The sequence below is a fragment of the Astatotilapia calliptera genome, chromosome 7, assembly GCF_964374335.1.
Source record: "Astatotilapia calliptera chromosome 7, fAstCal68.1, whole genome shotgun sequence".
Taxonomy (NCBI): Eukaryota; Metazoa; Chordata; class Actinopteri; order Cichliformes; family Cichlidae; genus Astatotilapia; species Astatotilapia calliptera.
The window spans coordinates 12,024,901-12,052,534 of record NC_137428.1 but is presented as its reverse complement, the minus strand read 5'-3'; the positions used below and the strand labels follow the sequence as shown (position 1 = coordinate 12,052,534).

Here is a 27,634-nt window from a genome sequence, read left to right as displayed (position 1 = left end):
AATATACAAACTGTTTTTGCGTTATATGCTGCATTTGCATGCATGTTCACATGTTTCCATTAATCAGTGCGCCTACTGAACACTTTCCTAGCATAACAAAGAAATGACTGGTAGATCACTGTATCTTTCACTGTGTCTCGCTACAACTACTAGCAGCAAACCTTTACAACACAACGATTACCAATTATATTATGGAGGCTTTACATTTATTAACTTTTTTGAGAGCCAAGAAAAGACATGTCACGTGTTCCTGCCCAGTTTGCCACTAAATAACCGTCTATGACCTATGAGTCAACTTTATTGAATAAGATGCATCTTCTGTACATGCAAGCTCATCCTACACAGGGTGGTTTTTGGGTGTCTTAGTACTTGTTCAGGAAATCTCACCCAGGTGAATTTGTTTCCATCATGAACATCTTGAGAGTTTAAAAAGCAAGTTACTGGACTTTAAAAACTTTTTGTACATTTTTCACCTTACATTCAAGAGCCTTCTTCAGGTATTTATTTCTGAGTTGTCTCTTAGGTAGTCACTGACCCACTATTAATCACATGCCTCATCAAATGAGCCAAGCTGGAGAAGGCAAGAGATGGGGTACACACAAGGCTAACACAGAGAGACAGAAAACCATTCACATTCAACACGGACAACTATGGGCAATTTATAATCATCAATTAATATAACCACACAAACTGCATGTATTTGGACTATAGGAGGAAGCCAAGAGAACATGCACACCCCAGACAGAAAGGCTCTGGCCAGATGGTGGATTCAAAACCAGGGCTTTCTTGTTTGATGCGTCAGTGCTAACCACTGCCCCACTGTGCTGCACCAGCCCAATCTTGTTAGAAACAAAATTATTATACAAAACCAAAAACTATCATGGTCAAAATAGACCTCCTGATACTAATAGCGGATTTGTCTATTTTGTTTTGCTGAAGTCATTTGTTATAGTTTTCAAGAAACCTCACGTCTCCCAAGCAATCCCAGCTTGTTCTTCTTTGGTGAATCTGTGGCTCTTGGTCTTCTGTTCACCCTACAGATTTCCAATGGGACTGAAGTCAAGTTTTTGTGCACACCAGTCAATAACATTCACTTTGGTGATGGAGTTATTTCTTTAGCAGAAGCGACACATGTTTTGGGTTGTCAACCCAGACCCAGTTTTGCTGCAAATACTTGAGAGTTTCTTTCAGAATTGTCACATAGCCTTCTTTCTTCAAGATTCCTTCCACCTTGACACACTCACCTCTCTATAGTTCTCTCACACATGCACAGTCTGCTAAAACTCAGAACAAAGAGTTGTAGCCATATTCATTAAGAAAAAGATAAACTTCACCATTCAATTTTATTTATATAGCGTTGTTGCTGTCACAACAACAGCCGTCTCAAGGTACTAAGGTACTCATAATAGGGGGAGACTTCACCAGCCATTTAATCCAAAAAAAATTATAGGCTCAGTACAGGACTACCTCAAAGGAACTGCAGGCTACAGACATTCTTAAACAATGAATTATTCTGGTCTTTGAAATGCTCTGCATTCATATGTCCCTACAGGGACTGTCTATCTTTTCAATAGAACACCACTCACATTCTCACTTAGGCTACTTTTATATTAAAGCAAAAATTTCTGGCACAACTTAACCTACTCCCAAGGTGCGTGAAGAGGATGAAAAAGTCACAATCCAGCAACACTTGAAGGGAAGAGGAGCAACTTTATTGCCTGATGAAGGCCACAAGCCGAAACCCGTCGGTCAGGCAATAAAGTTGTTCCTCTTCCCTACTTTTATATTAAAGACACTCAGATTCATCCTATCACTATCAGTGATCATTCACCAGTGTCTGTCTCTGTGACAAAGAAAAGAGTCACACATATTAAGATGGTCCTTGTTGTCCTAAGACATTTACTGCTTTTTCTCTAATTACACTTAATAGCTTAACTACATTAATAGGCTAGATGCTCCTTAGAGATATTACCTCCATCAGTGCTATCTGGACTCTCACCAGGATTGGTCCATCATTGCTATTATTAACAGCTAACTGAGGCAAGGCTGCATTCAATCTACTTTAAACATACCAAGGTAACATCTTTACTAGAGCAAATCTAATCTTGATGCCAGCTCTATATGGCATTTTTTTGCCTATTTCAAAATTGCCATTTTTCGAATAATTTGCTAACAAAATTGCAGAAGTCAGTTAACATGTAAAATCTGTCACGTTCCTGTTTCTTTCCTTTAAGGAATATTTCCTAATTGTGACATATAGTCTCCTCAGCTGAACTCAAGCAAATATTCAAAGAATTTGTGACATCACACTTATATTACTGTAATGGCCTGTTTACTGGCTTGAACAAATCATGTCTTTCACATCTCCAAACTATACAAAATGAAATGGCCCGACTATTAACACAAGTTCACATCACTCATTTTATGCTTTTTACATTGGCTCCCCATACATTTTAGGATTAGTTTAAAAATACTAAACGACCAGACTCCTGATTATTTATCAGAGTTTCTAACAAAATAAACAGATACTTGCCATCTTCATTCCCAAGCTCTGAGTTTTTGTTAGTTGTTCCTCATCCACAACTAAAGACTATAAGGGAAAGAGCCTTTCAGTCTGTGGTACCAGGACAGTGGTACAGTCTACCACTACAGCTACATTTAGCTGATTCTGTGGACTCATTTTTAAAATTAGTTAAAATATTTTTTGCTTAAAAAACTTTTTTGTTGATGATTTCATTTTGTACTTACCTGTTTATTTTATTGAATATTTTTATTGCTAATAATTGGCTTCTCATTTTCTTTTTTCTTTTACTGTTTTCTGTTGCACAGTGCTTTGTGACAGTGCTTGAAAAATTTACTGTGTTGGCTCTATCGTCCCAAATGATATCATATTTCATTTCATATTTAAAGCTTATATGACATATCATTTATGTCCAACTTGAAAAATTATGATGACAAAAGTGACCCTAAGAAACCAAGAAACAAGCAGAGCAACCTAGACTCTGTCAGATAAAGCCATCAATGTCTGCTGAATGAAAGGACACACTATTGAAAAAGATCCTTTCCATTTTGCTTCCTGTGTATTGACCGTCCTCAATTTTACACTTACACCCATGCTTCTATGTGCCTGCCATAATCGACTGAAATCAAACAATTGTCAAATAATTAATTTCACAATCCCATGCCATTCACATTGAAAACACTTACTTGAAGTTATCGTCCTCTACAAACTTCTGGAGTTCCTCTATGTAGCGAACTGACAACAGATACTTCTGAACATGCGGCAGGGTCACCAAGTGATCTAATGGAAAAAAGAAAAAGCAAATTACCTTCAACACAACTCTTGGTAGAGAATTAACTTTAAATAAAGTTACTTCTCTTGTCTATGTTCTCCTTCAGTACATCCATGAATTTTCTCAGTGGTCTTTCTCTTTTCCTCTTGACTGGTAGTTCCAGCTTTAGCATCCTTTATCCAATATATCCACTATTCCTCTTCTGCACCACCCAAACAATTTTAAGCCTTAGCTCTCTAACTTTTGGAACGGTCCCGAGTAAGCTGTAGGTCAGAAATTCAGAGTTCCCAGTCAGAAAATGGAAAGCCTCCTTTCCCACTCAGAAACTCAGAGCAGAGTTAACAATCCAACATGGCAGTACTGAACATAAACAGTAGTAAAACTATAAACTATATAACTTTTTCAGTCATACTATTACCTGTATACCTCTCATCCACCCACGTGTAATCTGTCTTTCATTTCTCTTCTCTTATACTTTCACCTCTCTAGGCTCTCTACCATCCATCTGCTCCCTATTCTCACTTTAGATAATAATGTCGTCTGTAAATATCATAGTCAATAGAGACTCCTGCCTGACCTTATCTGCCAACCCGTTCACCACTACTGCAAACAAGAAGGGGCTTAGAGTTGATCCTTAATGCAGTCCACCTTGTTTCCATCAATGACTCCTACTGCACACCTTATCACTGTCTGGCAGTCCTCATACATGTACTGCACCAGCCTTTCTCTAGATCCACAAAGACACAGTGCAACTTCTTTTGATCTTCACTATACTTCTCAACAGTATCAAAACAAACATCACAGTATGAAGCCATACTGCTGCTCACACCTCACACTTCCACCTTCTCAACATAAGCTACAAGTGTCAGAACATTTACATTTCTATCTTTCATCACACTAATCTGCGCACACTCTTTTGAGCTCAATCTGTCTTTCTAACCAACTGTCTGCATTCCATGTAGGTTATCCTTCCCTAGTGTCTAGCTATGCGTGCAACTAATTATAAGCCTTTTCCTTTGCTTTTGTCACCGCTATCTTGGCCTTGCACCTCGACTCCTGGTAGTCCTGTATACTTTCTTCATCACCTTGACAGCAATTTTATCTTGGACTTGCATTTATGCCTGTGTAAATGCACAGCAAAACATAGAAGTAAATTTTTTATCTGGACAACAATATTTTATATAACGCTAGCACTCAATAACGCACAAGGATGACAGCAAAGCAATTACAGAATCAACCCACTGATTTACCATCTATAGAAGACTAGGAACTTATTTTGTCAGTTTAAAATTATCTGAATTATATGTATTAATATAATATTTTTTAAAAATAATTTTTCATCATGTTTATTAAATTTCACCAGTTTAGCACAGTGTGTGAGCAGGTGACCACATGCCACATGGCCAAAGAGCAGGAGTCGGGGTTTGAGTCTGACCCGTGGCCCTTTGCTGCATGTCTTCGCCTCTCACCTCCCTGCTTCCTGTCCTCTTCACTGTTATTATCCAATAAAGGCAAATTTATAAAATTTGAGTCTCTGTTCTTATACTTAAAATTAATTACTCTGCTTAAAATTGCTTACAGTACAATGCCTGTCTTCTTTCCTGTAAAAATACTCATGATTTCAAATCAATTACTTGTAATTACATTTTATTACACAGTAGTTACTTACCCCTAGTAGCTGAGCGTATTATAGTGTTGCCCATTTTTTTGCAGTGACATTTTAAAAATAACATTAAAATGTAGGTACAGCAAGCCAAGCTTATATTTGGGAACAGAAATGATAAAACACAAAAGTGACTTCCCTGAAACAAAAGCTTTACAATGACTCACTCATTTATTCAATGATTCCCCCGCTTAGAGTTACAATTTGAGTAATCCTAACTTTTAGTCACTTGCAGATAGTGAAAGGTAAACATATTTAAACTAATTAAGATCTCCAGATTTTTTTCAATAAAGCATTTAAAAGGCTTCAGAATAGTAATAGAGGATTTATATTTATTGCAGAAATTCACCCCTACTCGCCCCTCCGTCTGGGGCAACATTTCATGCAGGTATCTTGAACATTTTTATTACTCAGCAGCTTCCCACACAAAGCACACTGGAAACACCACATGCTAGCCAAAACAATTAAGGACTTGAATAAACTTAGTTCGACTGGCAGACACTTGAAAATTTTCCTGAACTCGTCAGTGAAAGTAACTTAAGCAAAGCAGAGCAATAAAGGCTCGGGTAACTAAAGCAGAGCCAAGCCATTAGAACTTTATACAAAAACCCAAACTTACATATAAAAGCTAAAAAGACCATATTTCTTTAGCATCCTGCAGTGGTGATCTACTTGGGTTATTATGAACACATACATATTTTGGCTTCATCCATATTAAAGATTTATGACATACAGGGCTGTGAAAAATGTTTAGGTTTTTTCATATTTGTCACATGTTTCAGATCAAACAATTTAAATATTAAACAAAATTAAGCTTTGTAAATACAAAGTGCTGTTTTAAAACTAAATGCTTTTTTTTTTTATTAAGGAATTACATTTTCACAGTACTGTACAACCATAACTCTGATGTCAGAAGATCATCAATATATACATGATTAGGAAACAGACACTATACTGTTCCTACTGCAACTACTGATGTAATTGTGTCTTACCATAGTTACATGACATCTGCAGGTCTGAAATAACTCTCAGAAGATTGTTCATCTGATTTGTCCTCTGCTCTGTCTCTATGATGCTGTCTGATGCAGGATAAGCCGAGTCAATGTAGATAATGTCCAACAGGTAGATCCCTGTAGAAGGCACAAAAAAGCTAGTTAAACTCTTCTAACAACAGGAATAATGATGGGTTTGAAAGCATACCCAGTGATTTCAACAGAAGAATTTATTACTTCAATGAAAGCTTTAATGTGTGGAAGCATCAGTGTTTTCTGTATTTGGTTCTTTTTAGTCTTTCTCACAATGTCTCATAATGTCAGCGAGAGATATTGTGAGAGCTAGAGGAGCTGCCAGAAGATTTCCCCTGGAAGTCATTAACACAAATGTGTTATATGGAAACACTGATAAACACTGTTAATCTTGTTCACTACAGATTCTAGTGAAAATGGGCATTAGGCTTTTATTGGTCATTGCAATGTTTTTACTCATTTATAAAGGATGTGGACATATTATTTACAACTGGAATACATGAATTATTTTGTGGATTTTGGTTATGAATAGTGGACTTTGGTAGTTGCAAACCTCAGGAGAATAATATAATTACTAAAATTTAAGAAAAACTGTAGTAAAAGCAATTTAAATAATCACATCAGCTCTGTCACAAGTGATCTGGAAAACAGCTGCTGAGTCACCAACTTTCCAACAATTTATTTTAACTTCTCAAGTGTTACAAAATAGTGGGGTGGAAACATACCCTGAGCATGAACAGAAACTCCCTTATCCTGCAGTGTACTTTAGAAAAATAACTACGCATACAATAATGTAGAACATTTTCTGCACTTTATATTTAACTTTATATCCACATAATATGATCAAAAAGGTGCCTGATCTAAATTCATTCTGCAATGTCTCCAGACATCCAGAGAAAGTCACAAAAAACTATCTTCAATTAAAGAAGAAGAACAATAACTGCTGGTACAACCTTCATCCGAGAAAAACTGTGTACAAGTGTACACAGAAGTACTGGTGTTGTGTTAAAGTGCCTGCAATATTTGTGCAGCTTTGTGTTTGTATAATGTACAATATGTAATCTGCAGACCAGGGACTAATAGATGGAAACTGTATAAAGATATTGTTCTATAAACAGTGAGATGCTTTTGGTCAAGCGATTATGGTGAAAATATCAAACAAACACATTACCTTTTCAAAGAGGTATATGTTCAGTTATTTAGCTAATACTTCCTTCTGTAGCTGATAAAACCTGAGTTCAAAGACTGTATTAAGGTTACATCCATAGAGCATGCTAAACCACCACGGTAAACAGCAAAAAAACCACGTTTTTATTAAGTAAAAGCAACAGCACAGTGGCATAGTGGTTGGAAATTTACCCCATGTAGATACCTTTCTGTTTCCCTCTCAATTATTATTCAGTGTACACAAAAAATTTATAAATAGCCATGGCCACATTCCATTCCACTGTAGTGTCCTATACTCATGACCCAAGTGTTCCATACACAGTTACATAAATCAGTGTCAGCTGTTAGGCCACAAATATGGTTTTGTTTTTCCAAACATGCAAGCCATGTACTTTAATTCAGTACAGAAGGAAGTGATAATGTGCTAAACTTGTATGCTAACTGCCAACCATACTAAATACAACAGTACTAAAGAAAGTTCACAGTAACATTTTATTATATGATCCTAATAAATGGTAAACTGGTTGTTGAATAAATTTTAGTGAGTATAGAAATCAGAGGCAAAGTCATCGTCTAGCCCGTCAAATATTAGGAAGATTTGGGGGTTTAAATAGCTTCCTTCAAGTCTTGTATAATTAGGCAACAAACTTAGCACTGGTTTAAAAGACATAAACAAAGAAAACCTTCCTCTACTTATTCAGAAAATTGAGAGCGCCTTACAAAGTTGGGCCAATTTAGGGCTCTCTCTGTTGGGTAAAATGACATATAGGATCATTCATAGGAGGTACTGGACTCCCCATAAGATTGCAAAATTAAAACTGAGGGAATCAGATATGTGCTGGGGTGTGACAAGAGTAGAGACACACTAATACACATGCTATACGAATACCAAAAGAAATAGAATCTATGGAAAAATAATTATTGTTTCTCACTGAAATACTCGGAATACAGCCATTACAGATCCCAGTACTCTAGATATTAGGTATAGTAACAGACGACCTGAAGTTACTATTCCTTCCACCCCTGAAGTTATCGTAACTGATAGTCACATAATATCCCATAAAGTGATACAGGATATGATGTGATGCTGCTGAAAGAAAGGGGCGTTGCTGGCATGTGATGCCATGAAATGTTGATGCCTACTTTGTATATGAAAATATATAAATATACATACATGTACCTTTTTTTTCCTTCTGTTATCAGCTCGTTGTTAGTTGAGTGGTTTGTAGTTTTTTTCCTTTTTTTGTGTGCATCTATGTAAATATTGTTGCTATTACATGTCACCATCTTCTCAACTCCACATTTGCTCAACTAGTCTACATGTGGTTACGGGACTTGGAGAAGGTATTCAGCTGCATCCCTTTGTCCTGTAGGGGTACTTTCAGAGTGTAGGGTAGTGGGCCTGTTGTTGCAGGCTACTAAAATGGATGAGGAAGAACTATTACTAACAATTACACACCAAGTTGACAAGATGTGTGCACATGGAAGAGGATCATGGAATCTACTGGAAATACTGAGTAACACCTCAGGCAGTGTTTTAGCATTTTATCTCCTCATGTAATGACGAAAGAAATTAATAGAATGAAGCCTCAGTACTGGCTCTGAATCCTTTGCAGCTCATATCAGTGTTGGATGGAACAATCAAAAGTAGTAACTTCTTCAAGGACACGAAGAAGACAAATACAAGTCCAAACAAGAATATAATGGGTTAAAAACAATTCTCTGGGTTTCTATTTTTCTTAGTGCTACAGCCTAACCCCACTGAGATGCACTGGCTCTACATGATATCAGCTGTTCTGACAGTTCAACTGTTAATATTACAGCTGCACAAAACAACCAAAACGATTAACAAATATTTGCCTATGATGTCATACTGATAGTAGAGTTTAATGCGTTTCAGCTGTGCTCAGTCTAAAAAAGCTGTGCAGCCTTGTTTCCTGTCTCACAGCAAAGCCTAGTCAAAGCATCCAGCACTCATTGGCGAATTCAAACACATTGAGTCAGTAGTTGGGCAGCTGCCACTCAGGATATAATGCTACTGTTCATAACAGATGAAGCCAATTTAAATTCAGGAAGTTGTTTTTAATGATTACATTATTTTACTACATTTCTTTGTCATGTCCATATTTGTTACCTTTCTTCAAGATAAATGTAGTGTTAAAAGCAAAAAAATGTAAAATAATAATAGGAATAATATTGCTGTTGTACCATAATGCCTCTTAGGATCTTTGCTGTCATTCTCAAACAGGACTCCACCTCCACAATGAGAAATGTTACAGCTGAAGATGCAATTCTGATACAAAGCCACTGAGAATGTCCCTGTAAAGATTTGGAAATAAACAAAAAGCACAATCAAAAGCTTCTAGAGTTTCACCAAATTAAATAAAAAACATCTCAATCAGATGTCTCTGAGGGAAAGATAAAAGTATGTCTTACAGCACAAGTTTGTGAGCATGTTGTGCAATTAAAAAAATCACTGAGTCACTGACTATTTGTTGAAAGTTTCTCACATGTTATGCAACCAGTAATTACTATGACAACATAACAAACTGTATCCAGACGCTTCCACCTCTCCTCCAGGCAAATTGTTTGAATGGACAGTCACTGCTTGGTTTTACAGATATCCCCCATTTAAAGACAGAAGGACAGAATACACTATTTTTGAAGGAGCTCTTGAAGGTTTACTATCATCTCACTCTGTGTTCTCCCTGTGCCTGCGAGGGCTTCTGCCCACAGTCCAAAGACATGCATGTTAAGTTGAATTGTTATTTGTGAATGATCTCCCAGTCAGATGGAATTCCACAATCACTGGAGAACAGTGGAAAAAGGGATGACAGCGGAGCTTGCTGAGGATAAGGAATTAAAGGGTTTTTGGAGCCTGTCTCGTGTCCCGATGATGTTTTTGCTGCAAAGGGGAGGGGAAGAAGGAGTCGCTATGCCTCACAGCTTAATTACTCCAAGCAACACTGTCTTCCTTCCATTACATATGAGACACGAAGTAGGAAGAGAAACAGATTTTGTCTGCAGAGCAGGCACGAACTTTGAGTTTGAGACTCATCCCTTCAATGCAACACATGAAATTAGAAAGGAAGGCTTTGTTGCCGCTGTACAGATCATCACATCACCACAAGTGGACCACTGTCTTTGTGAACTTTAAATCTGATTCTGACAGAAGGTAAGAAATGATATGAAGAACTTCTACTGAATAACAGAGGAAACGTGAATGACTTCTGAGGAGCTGGATTCAAATCTTAAACAAAAGCAAGAGAGAAAGAGACATAAACAAGTGGAAGTAAGTCAGGAAATTCTCTCAATTTTCATTTTATATGCAACACACACTGAATAAGTGGCTCAACCTTATTTTACACTTAACACAGAGTTTACTTTCCCTTCTGCCTTTTTATTAACTATATGTATGTTAAAGTTATTTCCTGCTTTATTTAAAAATAATGCATTACTTCAACTCTAATACATCTCTAAAAAGTAGAGAGGTTACACAGTTCATGACATTACTTTGCATTACTCTATAATGTTTGTTTGAAATGCTTTGTCACATAACTGCTAGTTCACATTCCATATACTCCTGAGAACTGAAGACAAAAATCTTTCAGTTTAACTGTTTTGTGATTTGTGCATCCACTACAGAGGACATAAAAGAATATGCTGGGTCTCAGGCGCATATGATCACATGTGGAAAAATATTTAATAAAGGCTTGCTTTGCAGAAAGTGTGTGCAATCACTTCACATTGTGGTTCAGGGAGCCTGGAAGTCATTCAGCTTTTATACTAAAGAATTATCTTGAACCTCAAGCATTTAACTCAGACTTTCAATCCATGAACTGCCTTTAAAAATGTTTGTGTTAAATATTATAAGAAGCACTCCAAGAGCCAAGACAATTCATTCTCTGTGCAGGTTTTTACTTATAATAGTATTAAATTATTTATTACTATTAAATTATTGTTAATATTTGGTTTATTTTATTTCTTCTTTTTAACACAATTTGAGGCATTTAAGATGTTGCATTAAATACACGTTCAAAATGCAGACTTTTGCTATTTGTCCTGTTTAAACCGACTTTAATATACTTGACATCATTTTGAGTACTTTTTTTCATTTTTATGTGAACAAAGTACAGGTGCAGAATTCATTTCATTGTTCAGTAAAATTTGCTTAGTGTTAAATTTCAAGTGAAAAAGTTTTTTCCTCATGAGTGCCTTAAACAATACTGATAATATGTGACAAGCTGTGCAAGCTATAGGCTGTAGCTTCACACTGGATGGCTGAATCCCCAAGGTTTTGAATGCCTTTAACTATCCTGATAATGTCTATTTGTGACGTCTATAAGGGTATAATGTTTATGACGATGACTTTAATTACACAAAGATTATGTAGAAGAAGATAATGAATAATAAATATTGACTTGTAAATAACTGGAAACAAATAACTTTAGCTTATTATATATACTACAGTATAATTAATGAATTTATATAAAACTAACTGGGCAGCTCATTTTCTTGCTCCTGACAATACTTGCTTTAAAGATATAACATACTTTGAGGTAAAAAAGAAAGGCACATGTGAAATACAAAGCTCAAATGTAAAGCTTCATTGGAATGCAAACTTTAATGTGATATTTAAGATCCTATTTTAACAAATTTATTTCTAAACACATATAATACAGCCGAATGATTCTGATGTCTAACACACTTAAGTGTGTTTAAACATGTCACCATTTGTGGATTTGCATGACAGACTCGGATAAGTGTCTGCTTCTGTATACATCAGCTTCTCAGTCACAATAAGTTACAATTTAAGAACTAGTTCTTTTATAAGTTGTGTGTTTTGTGCAGACAACATTGATCCAACTCTGGTTAGGTGTTTTCCACGATTAAACGACTCACAGGTCAGTGTTAAGTGGCCTAACAAACACAATAAAACAAAACAAAATAACCCCATCTCTTAAAATGGTCAGGTACAAGTACTGGGTTGAATGACAGAGGAAGCTGCCTCGCAAAACCTAATAACTCCAAAAGAGTTTTTATATTATGCTTGTAGCCAGACAGAGTGCAAAAACTATACAGCAATAAATTTATGACCACTCACATGTTGAACTTACTTGAGGTCAACTTGGCCAAGTAATAGTACTTATGGCCTCTGTTGTATGGGGGAAAAACAGCTCACCAATGTCAGAACTGACCTGGCTGAGGCGACATTTAAAAAAAGAAAAATGAAAAAGATAGATGATGTAGTAACTACCATATCCTAAAGCCCAAGATAACATTGTCTTGTGTAACTGTCAGGGGAGGCTCCACTTTTCATGTTGTGTTATTGAACATTCCAAAGCTGTGACAGTATTTTTCATCACAAAAAGCAAGAGAAACAAGAAAACACAATATTCTATTATATGAGGTTGGAGCCTAGACTGGATACAGGGAACATCTTTCACTAAACTACTAAAGTGTAACTGGTCAAATATTGTTAAAATGAGCAGCAATGTTTTCACTATTTCATAATAAGCCAAAAAGGCAACTTTGAGCCTTAATATTTAGAGATACTTAAGAGATACTTAATATTTAGTGAATATCTTTTGTTCATAATGTAGACCATAAAATATGTACATGCAAAAACAGCAGGCAATGACTGAAGCTGGTTGTTGTTCTGGCGAACTTAACATATAAATACTGACTCTTATACTGATTCATCCTTATAAACCTGCTCTTTCCTCTCTGATTTTACCCTAGCATAGACTGGCTGCAAGACTTGCTGTGTAATTAAGTAGATATTAGTTGATTTGCAAGTTACCAGCCATAATTATTATTTTATTATTTTGAAAATTTTTCAAAGAGTAGTTGTATAACAGCTACCTCATCATCTTCAGAGAAAAGGTTTATTTGAAGATTTTAAGACAGGTTTCAGAACCCATCACAGTACAGAAATGGTGGTAGTGAAGGCTACAAATGATCTTCTTTTGGCCTCTGACAGTGGACTCATCTCTGTGCTTGTCCTGCTAGACTATAATGCTGACTATATATTTTATTACACGGATAAGAGCATGCTGTAGGTATTAAAAGTATTGCGTTGTAATGGGTTGAACTACATGTATCTAACAGACTTCAGTGTGGCTATGTAAATGGGAAGTCTTCTTCACACATAAAGGTTAACTATGGAGTTCCACAGGGTTCTGTGCTAGGGTCAGTTGTGTTTATATTACATACACTTCCCCTAAGCACTACAAATAGAAGGCATAATATACATTTCACTACTATGCAGATGATTACCAGATTTTTCTATCCATGAAGCCAAATAAAATACACCAATTTTGCAGGAATGTCTTAACAGCATAATGACCTGGATGACCTCTAATTTTATGCTTAAAATAACAGATAAAACTCATGTTATTGAACTCAGCCATAAAGATCTTAGAAATATGGTATCTAACTCTGGATGGCATTACCTTGCTACATTATAGGCAGCAACTTTCTGGGACAGAGCTGTGAAAATACATACACTGCCTGTATGTATATACATATGAGCTTCTGAGCACACAGAGGTGGTGATAAAGTAATTGCCTTCAACGACTAACACCAGGTCAATAACTGATGAGAGAAAACAGACCCTTGATAAGCATCTCTGCTTCATCTCTTTCAGAAATTGTCGTAGTCTGGGAGCAGCTGAACTGTGCTATGATTCTCCCTGTGGTGGTAATGGTGAGTCTCCTGTTGCTCTCTGGACCAGAGTCAGGTCTCCAAGAAGACACTCTAGAAATTGACAACAGCAATGACATCCTAGAGAGAGAATTTATCTACGTACCAAAACGTCAAAAAAGGGCTGTTGCTGACTACAGTGCCTACCAAACAGACAAATGTTCTTATACCTTCATTGTCCCTCAGCAGAAAAACAATGGGGCAATATGTGTGAACTCCAAGGAGCCAGAGACCTTGCTGCAAAACCGTATTAATAAGCAGGAACTGGAGCTGCTCAACAGTGAGTTGCAAAAGCAGCGAAAGCAGATTGAGGCACTGCAACTGCTGATAGAGCTTGATGGGGGTGTGATTAATGAAGTCAAGCTATTGCGTAAAGAGAGCCGCAACATGAACTCCAGAGTTACTCAGCTCTACATGCAGCTGCTGCATGAGATTATTCGCAAACGAGACAATGCTCTGGAGGTGTCACAGCTGGAGACCCGTGTGCTCAACCACACAAATGAGATGGGGAGGCTAGCTGGACGGTACCAAGACCTGGATCATAAGTACCAGCATCTATCAGCCCTCGCAAGCAGCCAGAGTGCTCTCCTGGAGCAGCTTGAAGAGCAGTGTAAGCACGGAGGATACTTTTACAGAAAGGTTCAAGAGCCCAGCCGTCGTCTCCAGCCACAATCTCCTGCAATCTCCCAGCCTCCTTTACAAACACCTGAATTGTCTCCTGGTGGCTACAGACCTTTCCATCCACCCACTTACACTCGTTACACCAACTACCCCATGAATAATGAGATCCAAAATGACCAGAAAGCCAGAGCACTGCCCACAATGCCAGCCGCAACATACAGCTTCACAAATGAGCCCTCTGGTAAGTACTGGTAAGAAATGTTTGTATCTTCCTTTGAAGTCTCTAACTGAACAAACATTTGCAGTCCTGCATTCACTGAGAATATACCAACAGAGACATATTTATTGAATAACTGAATGTTCTTTTAACAAAAATGTCAGATAGTTTAGGTTATATTCATCTTATATTAGCCAATTTGTAGAACATCTTCTGTTCGAATGATATGCATAAAGGTTTTATGGTAGCACATTTCAACATATATAATGGTTGCTATTAAATTTTAGCATCATATAACACAGATATATTTTTTTTTGAAAAATGGTCTGTCAATCCCCACTTTTGAACTTTTTTTTGCAGTCTGGGGGAATGTTTGATAATAAATATCTCAAATTCTATTACAGGTGAAAGTCAGGTCAGCAATATGAATTCAATGTAATTCAATACAATTTTATTTATATAATGCCAAACTGCAATAGCAGTTGTCTCAAGATGCTTTATATTGTAAGGCAAAAACCCTACAATATTACAATCTGTAACCCAAATCACAATCTGTAATTTAAGACATCAAAAAATGTTTGGATATTGGCTAGTTAAAATGTGGGGGGAAAAAGCTGAGCATGCCTGCAACTTTCATGCTGGGTTGAGCAAAAATATCATTAGATAGTATATTCCAAATAGAACTACATACTTGAGTTTATTCTTAGTCACAACAAGAAGGAAATGCAATTTTTATTCAAATCTCATGCTGGATTGTGCAAATATCTCAAACTGTACCAACATCATTACTAGCTCAGGTAGATCAGAGCAGATCAGCTACAAACTGGAAGGTTGGTGGTTTGATCCTAGTCTGCTCCAGGCTGCATGCCAAACATCCTTGGGCAAGATACAAGATACTAACCCCATGTTGCTCTCTGATGAGGGATGTGAATATTAGAAACAGCAAAGAGAAAAGTGCTTGTGTGAATGGGTGAACGAGGGAAGTTGTGTAAAAGGCTCTGAGTGCTCAGAGTAGAAAAGCGCTTTATAAGAACCAGTCCATTTTCAAATTTCAAATTCAAATTTTTATTTGTCACGTACACAGTCATACACAGTATGATATGCAGTGAAATGCTTAGACAACTGCTCATGACCTAAAGAAAAAAAAAGGAAAAGGCTATGAATAAGATAGGAAATAAATATGAAAAATTAAAAAGTGTAAATTTAACTAGGAAGGAATAAAATATAAAAAATTAAGGTTAAAAATGAAATAACTGTACAACACAAATTATAATGAAGGGTAAATTTAACTGGGAAAGAATAAGATAAAATATATAAATTAAAGCTGAAAATAAAATAACTGTACAACAAAATACACAATACACAGTATTACACAGTATAGAACTATATAAGAATGTATGAAGAAATATAAATAAATAAATGTATACATACACACAATAACAACAGCTGTACAAGTATTAACTGGAATCTTACCATCAAAAATATAATTGCCTATACAGCAATCACTTTATAAACTGTATAAACATACAAATGTATGTATTTGAAGATGGTGGAGCAGAAAACATTCTAAAAAAATTGATGATTTGACATTAGTGTTATAATCATTTCTAGCAAAATTATCAAACTCCAATGTTTTGTTCCATTTGGAAAGGACAACATTTTATATTTTTGTGGTACAACTACTCATATTTTCTCAATCCAGCATTAAAGCTGAATCAAAATGGCATTTTTGTCATTTTGGGGACCACAAATTTAATGTTAAAAAGCATTCTACATGATTGTTTTACAGTATTGTGCAATTTAATTATTTATCATTCAGAAATCCTAAATAGAAATCTTCCTCACCCCCCCCCCCCCCTATATAAAAAAAACATCATTTCATGAACAGTGTGATAGTGACCCTTTGCTTTCTGTAATGTTAGAAGCACTCACATCATCCTAAGATAAAGCACAGAGACTCTGGACTTTTACATAATGATATTATATTGAACTTTCCACAGGACTGAATATTTAAAATATATATTATTCTTTCTGCTTACTCTGGTATGAATGACTGAATATATTTTAGTAAATAACACACTATTAGCAAAACACAGTGTGAAAGAATTCTAGATTAAAATTTTTAGTTCAACATACAAGTGAAGATGTTTGACCTTCATCAGGTTATAGTTAATGCTATCAGAGGAAAATATCATGTTCTCTTCGTGCACCTAACTACATTCAGTGTTAAAAGCAGAAGTTGTGCAGGTCTGAGATCAGCACCACCTTAAACACCAAAATGAATTACTGTTTATGCTCTTATATAGTGACACCAGTTACATAGATCGTGAATCCCTTTGACTTTTTGACTTTAACTTTATCAATAATACAGCTGCAGTTTTCACTGACAGTGTTTCATAAGGTACTTTAGCCTTTGTACTTTTTTCATCAGTTAATTTTGGAGTTACTATAAAGGACGGATATATAGGATGATTTGTCTGTTGTCACTGGGTGGTGCTGAGGTCTGAATCTGAGGGCAGCTCCTGTAATCACAAAGAACAGAATCATCACACACCGTGAAATTTGAAGTTTATCCCTCAAATATTAAATAAAACAAAGCCTTATATCCAGATTATCCAGTATCATTTTTATATTTAAGTTGTTTGTGCTTTTTAAAAGGAGACCTGCAAAGATGAGATGAGCAGGTTTCCAGTCCTGGTCACCTGCAAGAAAATAGAGAAACATATAGAGGTATGCAGTTTTTAAGCTGCTGCCTGAGCACTGGACAACATATATTAACGCTCTCTATATTATTTCTCTCAAAGGATGCAAGATGTACATTCAGGATTAATTCAGATAATTTTTTAACCTCAATATTTGAAACAAACTCTGTAAAAAAAAAAATCTATAGAGTTGTGCTGAAAAATTAGCTTTTTTAAAAATGTGGTATTCCTGTTCTGTTTCTCATATAAACTGTTTCAGTGCCTCATCTTCAGCTACTGGTCTGAACATCCTTCAATTAAGTGTGACCTTCAGGTTCAGAGGGTAAATTTATTCGTGTGCACAGATTTAGCTACTAAACATGGCTTTCCCCAACAGCTGATTGCTCATCTTAGCTGGCTAGCTAAGGACATTGATTACAGATTAGCTTACAAACACATTTAACTTACTGAAAAAGTGTGCCAGGGCCTTGGGTCCTTCTCTTAGTTAGTCCAGGTTATTCCAGAACACCTCACGACGTCAGTTTAAAATATTCAATTGTGGTTATGGAAAATCAACACTGAATCTCCTCACAGCATTCCCGTCTATCTGCCATTCCCAAACAGAGATACGCAAGTTTCTCCAAGAAAGCAGCTACCATCAAAGCTATCATGATGATGTTACACCCCAAATTCACATCATGTAGTTGGTAATTAGAATAGAACTTATGAGAAAAAAATGCTTCAATACAAATCGGTGATGAAGACTACTAATAATGGCAGAACGCATCTTTGGGAAAAACTTTTTTTTTTTTTTTTTTTTAAGAATAGTCCCATCCACTAATATGGAGGCCAAGGGGATAACAGACAAATTTTGGCTTCATTGTTGGGGAGATGTTAGGTTGATCACATTTTCTATGGTCAATGGTTTATATACAAGTTACGATGCTGTGTAAAATGTAAAGAAAAAAAACCTGTAATGTGTGTAATATGACTTCTTCTTTTAATACTCTCTAAAGTGTATGGGAACTAAAGAAACCAGTTGCTGTAATTTTAAAGAAGAATGTTTCCCATTCTCACTTAATGTAGGACTTCATTTCATAATATGCTAAATGTTTTAGTGGGTGACAGATCTAAACTGCATTTGACTGAGCAAATCTTACCTCTCATTGATTTTCAGATACAGCCACCGTACTCTACTCAGTGTTTATTCCCAACTGACAATTTTCTGCAGTTATTTTCCCCTCTCTTCTTTTGCCCCCAATGGATGACAGGAGTTGCCCTACCTAAAGTGAGTTCTGTTGGAGGGTGAATCCCGTGTAAAAGTAAGGGTTTTCCTCTGACCATTACCAGTAGGCGGTAGGTGAAGTGTCTTGCCCAAGGACACAACAACCAAGACAGACAGAGCTGGCAACCTTCCAGTTACAAGATGAGCTTCCCAATCCCATGAACCACGGTTGCCACGGGTTCTCCAGCTTCAGCCCACAGTCCAAAGACATGTAGTTAGTGGGGTTAGGTTAATTGATAATTGTAAATTGACCATAGTTGTAAATGTAAATACTTGTCTATGTGTTAGCTCTGCAACAGACTGGCGATCTGTTCAGGGTGTATCCTGCTTCTCGCCCTAAGACAGCTCAGATAGGTCCCAGCCACCCTGTGACCCTGAATTGGATAAGCAGAAGAGAATGGATGGATGGTTGACAAGTGGTTGCTCATAGATCACTGGCTCTTTTAGGTTCTGTCTTTAATAGAATAAAGAGAATTCCACTAATTTTGTGTAATACCTTCTATCATTCCACAGAGGGAAAAAAGTGAGATATAATTTAAGAATAGCTGTGTTCCCATGTGTGCGCTGTGACTACAAAGAAGGTTTTGCCCACAGTACTGTTTATTCTTGCCAGCAGCAAACAGACTGGAAAGTATTTGTCATATTTCGTAGAGACAACACGTGATCAGGAGTGACTCACTTTTCCAGGAACCCTCCATCTGTATATTTTTCTATTGCACTTCATGTCTCCATGTGTGTTGTGTGCACAGGTTGTTAAAACTATAATAATGATGAAGCCAGCATGTCACTAAAAATGAGCCTATGATGATCACACACCAGATGCAATTGTATTACCCTTCATTCTCTGCCTTCTACAGGACATTTCAGAGATTGTCTGGAGGCTCTGGAGAGTGGATATACCAGCAGTGGAATGTACCTCTTAAAACCAGACAAAAGCAATCAACTTATGCAGGTCTGGTGTGACCAGAGACAAGACCCTGGTGGCTGGATCGTTATTCAGAGACGTCAGGATGGCTCTGTCAACTTTTTTAGGAACTGGGACACTTACAAGGTAATAAGTTATAGTAGCACCCAAGATTGTACTTATGAGGTTGTATGTGCTGTCTAGATACACTGAAGATACTACGAATCAAAACTGTTAGCCGCAAATGCATTAAATATCGATGGAGCATTGCATTTTAGTAATTGAAACCTCAGTCTTTCTTAAAATGGGAAATAAATGCAGAACTATAGTAGTGCTGTTGCTAATGTAAAGAATGTCTGCCCAACACCATATACAGGGAGTGCAGAATTATTAGGCAAGTTGTATTTTTGAGGAATAATTTTATTATTGAACAACAACCATGTTCTCAATGAACCCAAAAAACTCATTAATATCAAAGCTGAATGTTTTTGGAAGTAGTTTTTAGTTTTAGCTATTTTAGGGGGATATCTGTGTGTGTAGGTGACTATTACTGTGCATAATTATTAGGCAACTTAACAAAAAACAAATATATACCCATTTCAATTATTTATTTTTACCAGTGAAACCAATATAACATCTCCACATTCACAAATATACATTTCTGACGTTCAAAAACAAAACAAAAACAAATCAGCGACCAATATAGCCACCTTTCTTTGCAAGGACACTCAAAAGCCTGCCATCCATGGATTCTGTCAGTGTTTTGATCTGTTCACCATCAACATTGCGTGCAGCAGCAACCACAGCCTCCCAGACACTGTTCAGAGAGGTGTACTGTTTTCCCTCCTTGTAAATCTCACATTTGATGATGGACCACAGGTTCTCAATGGGGTTCAGATCAGGTGAACAAGGTGGCCATGTCATTAGTTTTTCTTCTTTTATACCCTTTCTTGCCAGCCACGCTGTGGAGTACTTGGACACGTGTGATGGAGCATTGTCCTGCATGAAAATCATGTTTTTCTTGAAGGATGCAGACTTCTTCCTGTACCACTGCTTGAAGAAGGTGTCTTCCAGAAACTGGCAGTAGGACTGGGAGTTGAACTTGACTCCATCCTCAACCTGAAAAGGCTCCACAAGCTCATCTTTGATGATACCAGCCCAAACCAGTACTCCACCTCCACCTTGCTGGCGTCTGAGTCGGACTGGAGCTCTCTGCCCTTTACAAATCCAGCCACGGGACCATCCATCTGGCCCATCAAGACTCACTCTCATTTCATCAGTCCATAAAACCTTAGAAAAATCAGTCTTGAGATATTTCTTGGCCCAGTCTTGACGTTTCAGCTTGTGTGTCTTGTTCAGTGGTGGTCGTCTTTCAGCCTTTCTTACCTTGGCCATGTCTCTGAGTATTGCACACCTTGTGCTTTTGGGCACTCCAGTGATGTTGCAGCTCTGAAATATGGCCAAACTGGTGGCAAGTGGCATCTTGGCAGCTGCACGCTTGACTTTTCTCAGTTCATGGGCAGTTATTTGGCGCCTTGGTTTTTCCACACGCTTCTTGCGACCCTGTTGACTATTTTGAATGAAACGCTTGATTGTTCGATGATCACGCTTCAGAAGCATTGCAATTTTGAGACTGCTGCATCCCTCTGCAAGATATCTCACTATTTTTGACTTTTCTGAGCCTGTCAAGTCCTTCTTTTGACCCATTTTAAGTTAATATACTGTGTTGTGTTGTTTGTTACGTTGTGATGTGTCATATCGTGTCGTGTTGTGTTATATGTAGTGCCGACGTAGGACAGTTTTTCCAATTTCATTGTACTACTGTACTATGTATGACTGTGCAATGACAATAAAGAGTTATCTTATCTTATCTTATCTTATCTTATCTTATTTTGCCAAAGGAAAGGACGTTGCCTAACAATTATGCACACCTGATATAGGGTGTTGATGTCATTAGACCACACCCCTTCTCATTACATAGATGCACATCACCTAATATGCTTAATTGGTAGTAGGCTTTCGAGCCTATACAGCTTGGAGTAAGACAACATGCATGAAGAGGATGATGTGGACAAAATACTCATTTGCCTAATAATTCTGCACTCCCTGTATGAGTCTGGGTATTCTTAGTGTATAATTAAAAATAAACATGTAGAGAAAAAAGTAGCTCTCAGCTGAACTCCACTTTATAAATCACTGTGTTCTGAGATTAAGGATAATCTGACTCTAACTGTTCATATAGTCAGCAGTCAGATACAAAACATTTTTCAGAGGAATCTCATTTTTGGCAGTGTAGCATGCAGCAACTAGCTTGAGAGGGAAGGGCAGGGGGTTTATAGCTTTTTGTAATAAATAAAAATTTTCAGTAATGTTATGCAACGCTTGCATTGTGTGACATTTGAGAGAACTCATAACATATTATTAAACTGAGATTCAAGGGTCACACCTAAAATTGGACTTTAAGAAAACAAGCTGTTAGGCAAACCCATCTCATTGTGTAACATGACTAATTGTAAGAAAAACTCAGTAAAATGAAATACAGTATATGAGATCACAACAGCAGAGAAGAAATCAGTTCCAGTGGTCTCAAAATTCTCAGTGTTGCTGCCAACACAGTGATCCAAAAATGTTATAAGCATGCTGTGTTTCCATGTAGTCATGAATGGTGCTCGATAATAGACAAATTTAAATGCATAAGGTAGAAGCCCTTATTGCCAAACATCTTGTGACCTAAAGTCATCTTGTGACCTAAAGTCAGCCGAGTTCTCTTCTCAGTCTCAAGATAAAGGGCGATCGTGGCTCAAGAGTTGGGAGTTCACCTTGTAATCGGAAGGTTGCCGGTTCGAGCCCCGGCTTGGACAGTCTCGGTCGTTGTGTCCTTGGGCAAGACACTTCACCCCCTGGTGGTGGTCAGAGGGCCCGGTGGCGCCAGTGTCCGGCAGCCTTGCCTCTGTCAGTGTGCCCCAGGGTGGCTGTGGCTACAATGTAGCTTGCCATCACCAGTGTGTGAATGTGTGTGTGAATGGGTGGATGACTGGATGTGTAAAGAGCTTTGGGGTCCTTAGGGACTAGAAAAGCGCTATACAAATACAGGCCATTTACCATTTACTATTTCCAAGCCAACAATTCCTCTAATGCAACATTGATGAGTCAACAAAGCACTTTTTTTAGATGCTCACAGTTGGAGAGAAGAGGCCTCTCTTCTGACTTAATCCATGTTCTCGTTCATGTACTTTATACCTGATCAATTCAGTGTCTCTCTCCTTCCACAGCAAGGTTTTGGAAACATTGATGGTGAATACTGGTTGGGCCTAGACAACATCTTTTGGCTGACAAACCAGGGCATCTACAAGCTTTTAGTGACGCTGGAAGACTGGACTGGACGGAAGACCTTTGCAGAATATGCTAGCTTTCGTGTAGAGTCAGAAGCTGATTTCTACAGGCTACGACTGGGCCGATACCACGGCAATGCTGGAGACTCTCTAACCTGGCACAATGGAAAGCACTTTACCACACTGGATAGGGACCATGATGTCTACGCAGGTAAGTGGGTTCCCGTAAAAGACAAGGTGATCACACCTTCTGGTAGATTTCTCTTTCACACACTCTACAGTTGTTATTAGTAGTTACTAACATCTCTTAATAGTTTCTACACTCTTGTAGATTGGTTTGCAGGGACATTCACTTATCCAAAAATACTGGATACAACAATTGCTTTTTGCTTATTGCTTTGTTATACACTTCAATTAGGATCTGATCTCTCTTTCCCCAAACCACAGGCTTGTCTTGTGTACACAATTTTTCTATGGTGGTATTTCTAGAACAGGAATTTCAGACCTGTACCTCTTTTTCCCATCTCCAGAGCCTCTCTGTGAGAAAAAAAGGAATATGAAAATTAATGAATATGAAAGATGTCATTTTATGGACTTCCAGTGTCATGTACAAAATTTTAAATGGGAAGCCCAACATGGCAGTCTTAAAGAAAGCGACACTCTACTTACAATTCAAGGAAAGTTGAAGGAAGCTGTGACTGTGTGGAAAGACCCTGTTGAATTCCTCATTAAGTTATGTGAAGATGTAAAAAAAAAGGAGGAACTCACAGCAGAGTTTAACCGGAAAGTACAAGAAAATGCGCATCATATGGAAGTAACTGAAAAACAAATTGGAGAAATAGAGGGGGACGTGGACGGAGCGGTGGAATGTTCTCTCACGGCTTCTCAGAAGCCAAATATAAAGATGAGCAAAATGTCTGACCTCGAAGATGGTTCCTGATGTAATATGATCACGATATTCCAGAGGTTGCAGATTGCACTGCCACTGTAACTTTTGTTGAAAATCTAATTAAGTCAGAGCTGGCTGAAAACAGCATGCTAAACTGAGAGTGAGACCTAGGAATAGAACGAGTACAAGGGGTCCTCGCACAGGGCCTCCAAGCACACCTCCTTGCTCTGTAGTGGTCCAGTTTATTCGATATTGTCAGGGTTCCTGGGTCGTTGACCCAGTGCTTTCAGTTTTGACACGTTCAGTTTATTCTTCACACTCATGGTTTTCACTTCCTGTTTTCTGTGCCAGCATGTTGCCTTTGTATTGTGTTCCACTGATTTCCATGTATCATTAGTAGGGCTGCCACAAACGATTATTTTGATAGTCGACTAGTCACCGATTATTTTTGCGATTAGTCGACTAATCAGATCATGCATCCATTGGACGTAAAACGTACAGCTTATTGCACCAGCATGCATCTGCTCTTATATAACTATCATTTAACAAGTGTTTAAGGTATATGCTAACTAAAAATAAAGACAAGATGATAGTTTATTAAATTTTAATGAAATTTGCAGATTGTTTCGGTGAAGTTTAATAAACTCCTTGCTATCTAAAATATAACAGGACACTGGAGTATATTCTCGAGTATCTCACACTTCTGATAATCAGTTGTCTGCTTGACGTTTATTCAGCTGTGTAAAAACTATAACTTTAATCTCTACCAAACTGATTTACTCAGGAACAAATAAAATACTAAAAAAAGCCAAACAATAACATTTTTAAGTTATCTAAGTGACTTATGTATGTTTAACCCGAGTAGCGAAAGACTGCGGTGGGTTTGAAAATGATTTGCCGGGAGTCCGGTGTTCTCACGGGCTCTAGTGAGCCTTGCCCCCAGCTAACTATCGAGCTAGTGGGTAACAGACGTCTCCGAAAACGTCGGAGCGCTTTTGAAAATATGTGGTGTCTTGATAAACTGAGCAGATATTTGAGGTTTACACAGCCACATTCTCACCTGAAAATATGTTAAACGTTTATTTTGTGACCCAGAAAGAATAATAAGAGTAATATTAAAACTAACTAGCTGCCGCCATTGTTGGAAACTGAGCTGGGCTGCGCTATGAATTCTGGGACAGAGCTGCTACTTCTTCTTCTTCGGGGTTTTAACAGCAGCTGGCATCCTTGTACATGCAGTGCTGCCATCTTCTGTTTCAGTCCGTTATTACACTCTTAAATCCTGCTACTTATTCTTGCGTCTTTTGTGATCTTACAAAGCTTCAAACGACGCGTTGACTATTAAATCAGTCGTCGACGATTTTGATAGTCGACGTAATCGTGACTAGTCGACTAATCGTGGCAGCCCTAATCATTAGTCAGACTAAGTTCAGCTATGTACTCACCAGTTTCTAATCACTCATCATCCAGCGTGTATTTAAGTCCTCAGTTTCCACCAGTTCATTGTTGTGTCATTTTAGATGTTATGTTGTCGTTCCCGCCTGTGTTCAGTTGTTCAGCCAGCCATTCAGTCTTTCAGTCAGTCAGTCCTTTTGTTCCTGCGCTGTTCGTTCATTCGCTCCAATAAAATATCATCATCCTGCATCGTGAGTCCTGCGTTTGGGTCATCTCTTCTTCGCCTCCACACACAACCTCTGACAGATATGTAGTCAAAGAATAGAATCCTCCATGCAGCTCAGACTAAGAAGATAATGGTCCAAAAGTGGTTGTATCTTGATCATGATACACACAAAAAGCCACCTACAACTTGGATGGTATCCAAAGAAGGTATCCTGCTCCCTTTGGACTTTAGCAGCCGAATTATATGACTTAAAATTAATATTCTCCCCAAATTATTCTTTTCTTTTCTCAGTATTACCCATAAACAGAAATAAACCTAAACACCAATGTAGAGCCTGGAATAAAAATATCTCACAATTCATTTGGAATAATAAGAAACCCAAAGTGAAATTCTCTACCCTGTTTCTGAGGAGATGGGGGTAAGGCTCTGCCTTTATTACTTACTTTCTCAGTTACTGTCACTTTATGTTTGTGTAATCCATATTATGTAGCCAATTAATGTAGCCAACCATTACAGTCAATGTCTGTTTGTGTTGATAAAGAAATTAAGGCATCCAAGCAATGGGTAAATATGGGAAGAAAAACCTGTTAACTTTAGGATGAGGCAAAATTGTTTAGGCGGCCAACATATAAATCTGACTTTGCACCAGCAGTACAAGACAGCAGGTTCTACCAGTGGTTTTCTTTAGAGATTACCTCCATATATGTAAGCTCCTTAAACACTGGGAACTGCGATTTTAAAACCTTATTTCAAACATACCGCTTGAAAATAACTGGAATTTTATAGATATTCAAAGAACGATGGGAAAAGGAACTGGATATTGGTAATCTGTCTGGAAAGTACAGCCATCATCTAGAAATTCCTGGACTTACAAAGACTTTTGTTGGAAAAACATAAATTGCTTCTTTATAATCTAATTTTATAATCTAAAAAAAACATCTAAACATATTCTGGTCTTGTATCTATTCAAACTTTTTTGAATGAAGTATCAGTAATCCAATGTCTTGGATTTTAACTTTTTGTGCAATAATCATTATTAAATTTTAATCTGTCGATAATTGTCCCATGATCACTTGTTTCTTCTTTTCCTGTGTATGTGTTCCTGTTTTTCTGTTCACAATTTGAAAAAAAGAAATATTTTAATTTTTACTTTAATTGTGGTGGAAGGAATTGAAATATACACACAAATGGCTCATCTTTAGATCTTCAAGCTATGGATTCCAAATGGAGGAAAACCAAGAACTTAATAGTGCAGGGAATCATCAGTTTTCTTTCAACGCTAATGCTGCAGTCTTTCTCGTATATCAGGTCTACTGATGGACAAAATTGAAACTGTCTTAATTGTCTTTATCATATTTAAAGCCGTTAGGCTGCTAGCTGTTTTATTTAGTGTACATACCAATTGGTCTTATTTGCTTGTGTTATTTGTGTTTCCAGGGAATTGTGCCCACTATCAGAAGGGAGGATGGTGGTATAATGCCTGTGCTCATTCCAATCTGAACGGTGTGTGGTACAAAGGTGGGCATTACCGCAGCCGCTATCAGGATGGGGTCTACTGGGCTGAGTTCAGAGGAGGAGCTTATTCTCTGAAAAAAGTGACCATGATGATAAGACCCAATGGAAATACCTTCCAATAATTGCTCAGTATGTTGAAACTTATATTTAACAAGATGTTTCCACCAAAGGGATTCTGTATCACAAGACCAGGCACCATTGGTTGATTTTCAAAGCTTCTTTTGGTTGTTATACATTCACAATGCCAAGACGTGGCAGAACTTGTTCATTTCATTTGTCCTACATGTAATGCTTTTATTCATGTTCTTGTGCTCATAAAGTTATACTGCACACAAATAAAAAGATTACAACCTTGCATGTAATGAATGTAAGATGATGCCTGCATTCCTTTCTCAATGCAAGCTGTTAACGATGTAGTGTTTAAAGGCTTTTTTCCCCATCAGAACAAAATCCACAGTTACATATCAGTGAAAAAGAACCAAGAAATTGACATCCAGAAATGTTAATTTCTTGATTGCTGGCAAAAAAAACTTGTACTTCTCAATATTCATGGAATTTGTAATACTCGTTAAGTATAAAAAAATATGTGCTCTTTGACATAATGTTTTCTTTGATTCTTCCGATGTGCCTAGCGGAATTTGAACTGTTTTGAACAAAAAGAAAAAGTATACATATAAGTCTGGAATGGAGGCCGGGCTTGGAAATCTAAAACTTAC

The 27,634-nt window shown here is 37.4% G+C and overlaps 2 protein-coding genes across 3 annotated transcripts in view; one reads left to right on the top strand and one right to left on the bottom strand.

Moving 5' to 3' along the window:
• The window catches only part of LOC113025299 (ras-specific guanine nucleotide-releasing factor RalGPS1), a 101,285-nt gene that overhangs the window by 20,182 nt on the left and 53,469 nt on the right, over window positions 1-27,634 (bottom strand). The window contains exons 10-11 of the mRNA XM_026172892.2: window positions 5,949-6,086; window positions 3,208-3,301 (exon numbers count right to left, since the gene is read on the bottom strand). Of these exons, the coding sequence (XP_026028677.1) occupies window positions 3,208-3,301; window positions 5,949-6,086 (232 nt within the window). The remainder of the gene's footprint in view (window positions 1-3,207; window positions 3,302-5,948; window positions 6,087-27,634) is intronic.
• On the top strand, window positions 9,957-27,515 carry LOC113025300 (angiopoietin-related protein 2-like). Of its 2 annotated transcripts, none has more exons than XM_026172897.2 (5): window positions 9,957-10,440; window positions 13,798-14,715; window positions 19,515-19,708; window positions 22,834-23,104; window positions 26,841-27,515. In XM_026172897.2, exons 2-5 carry the CDS (start codon window positions 13,833-13,835, stop codon window positions 27,038-27,040), a joined length of 1,548 nt encoding a protein of 515 aa, XP_026028682.1. In that variant the 5' UTR covers window positions 9,957-10,440; window positions 13,798-13,832; the 3' UTR covers window positions 27,041-27,515. The 2 variants fall into 2 exon arrangements, with proteins under 2 accessions (XP_026028682.1, XP_026028683.1); XM_026172898.2 differs by having other exon boundaries at window positions 9,959-10,323.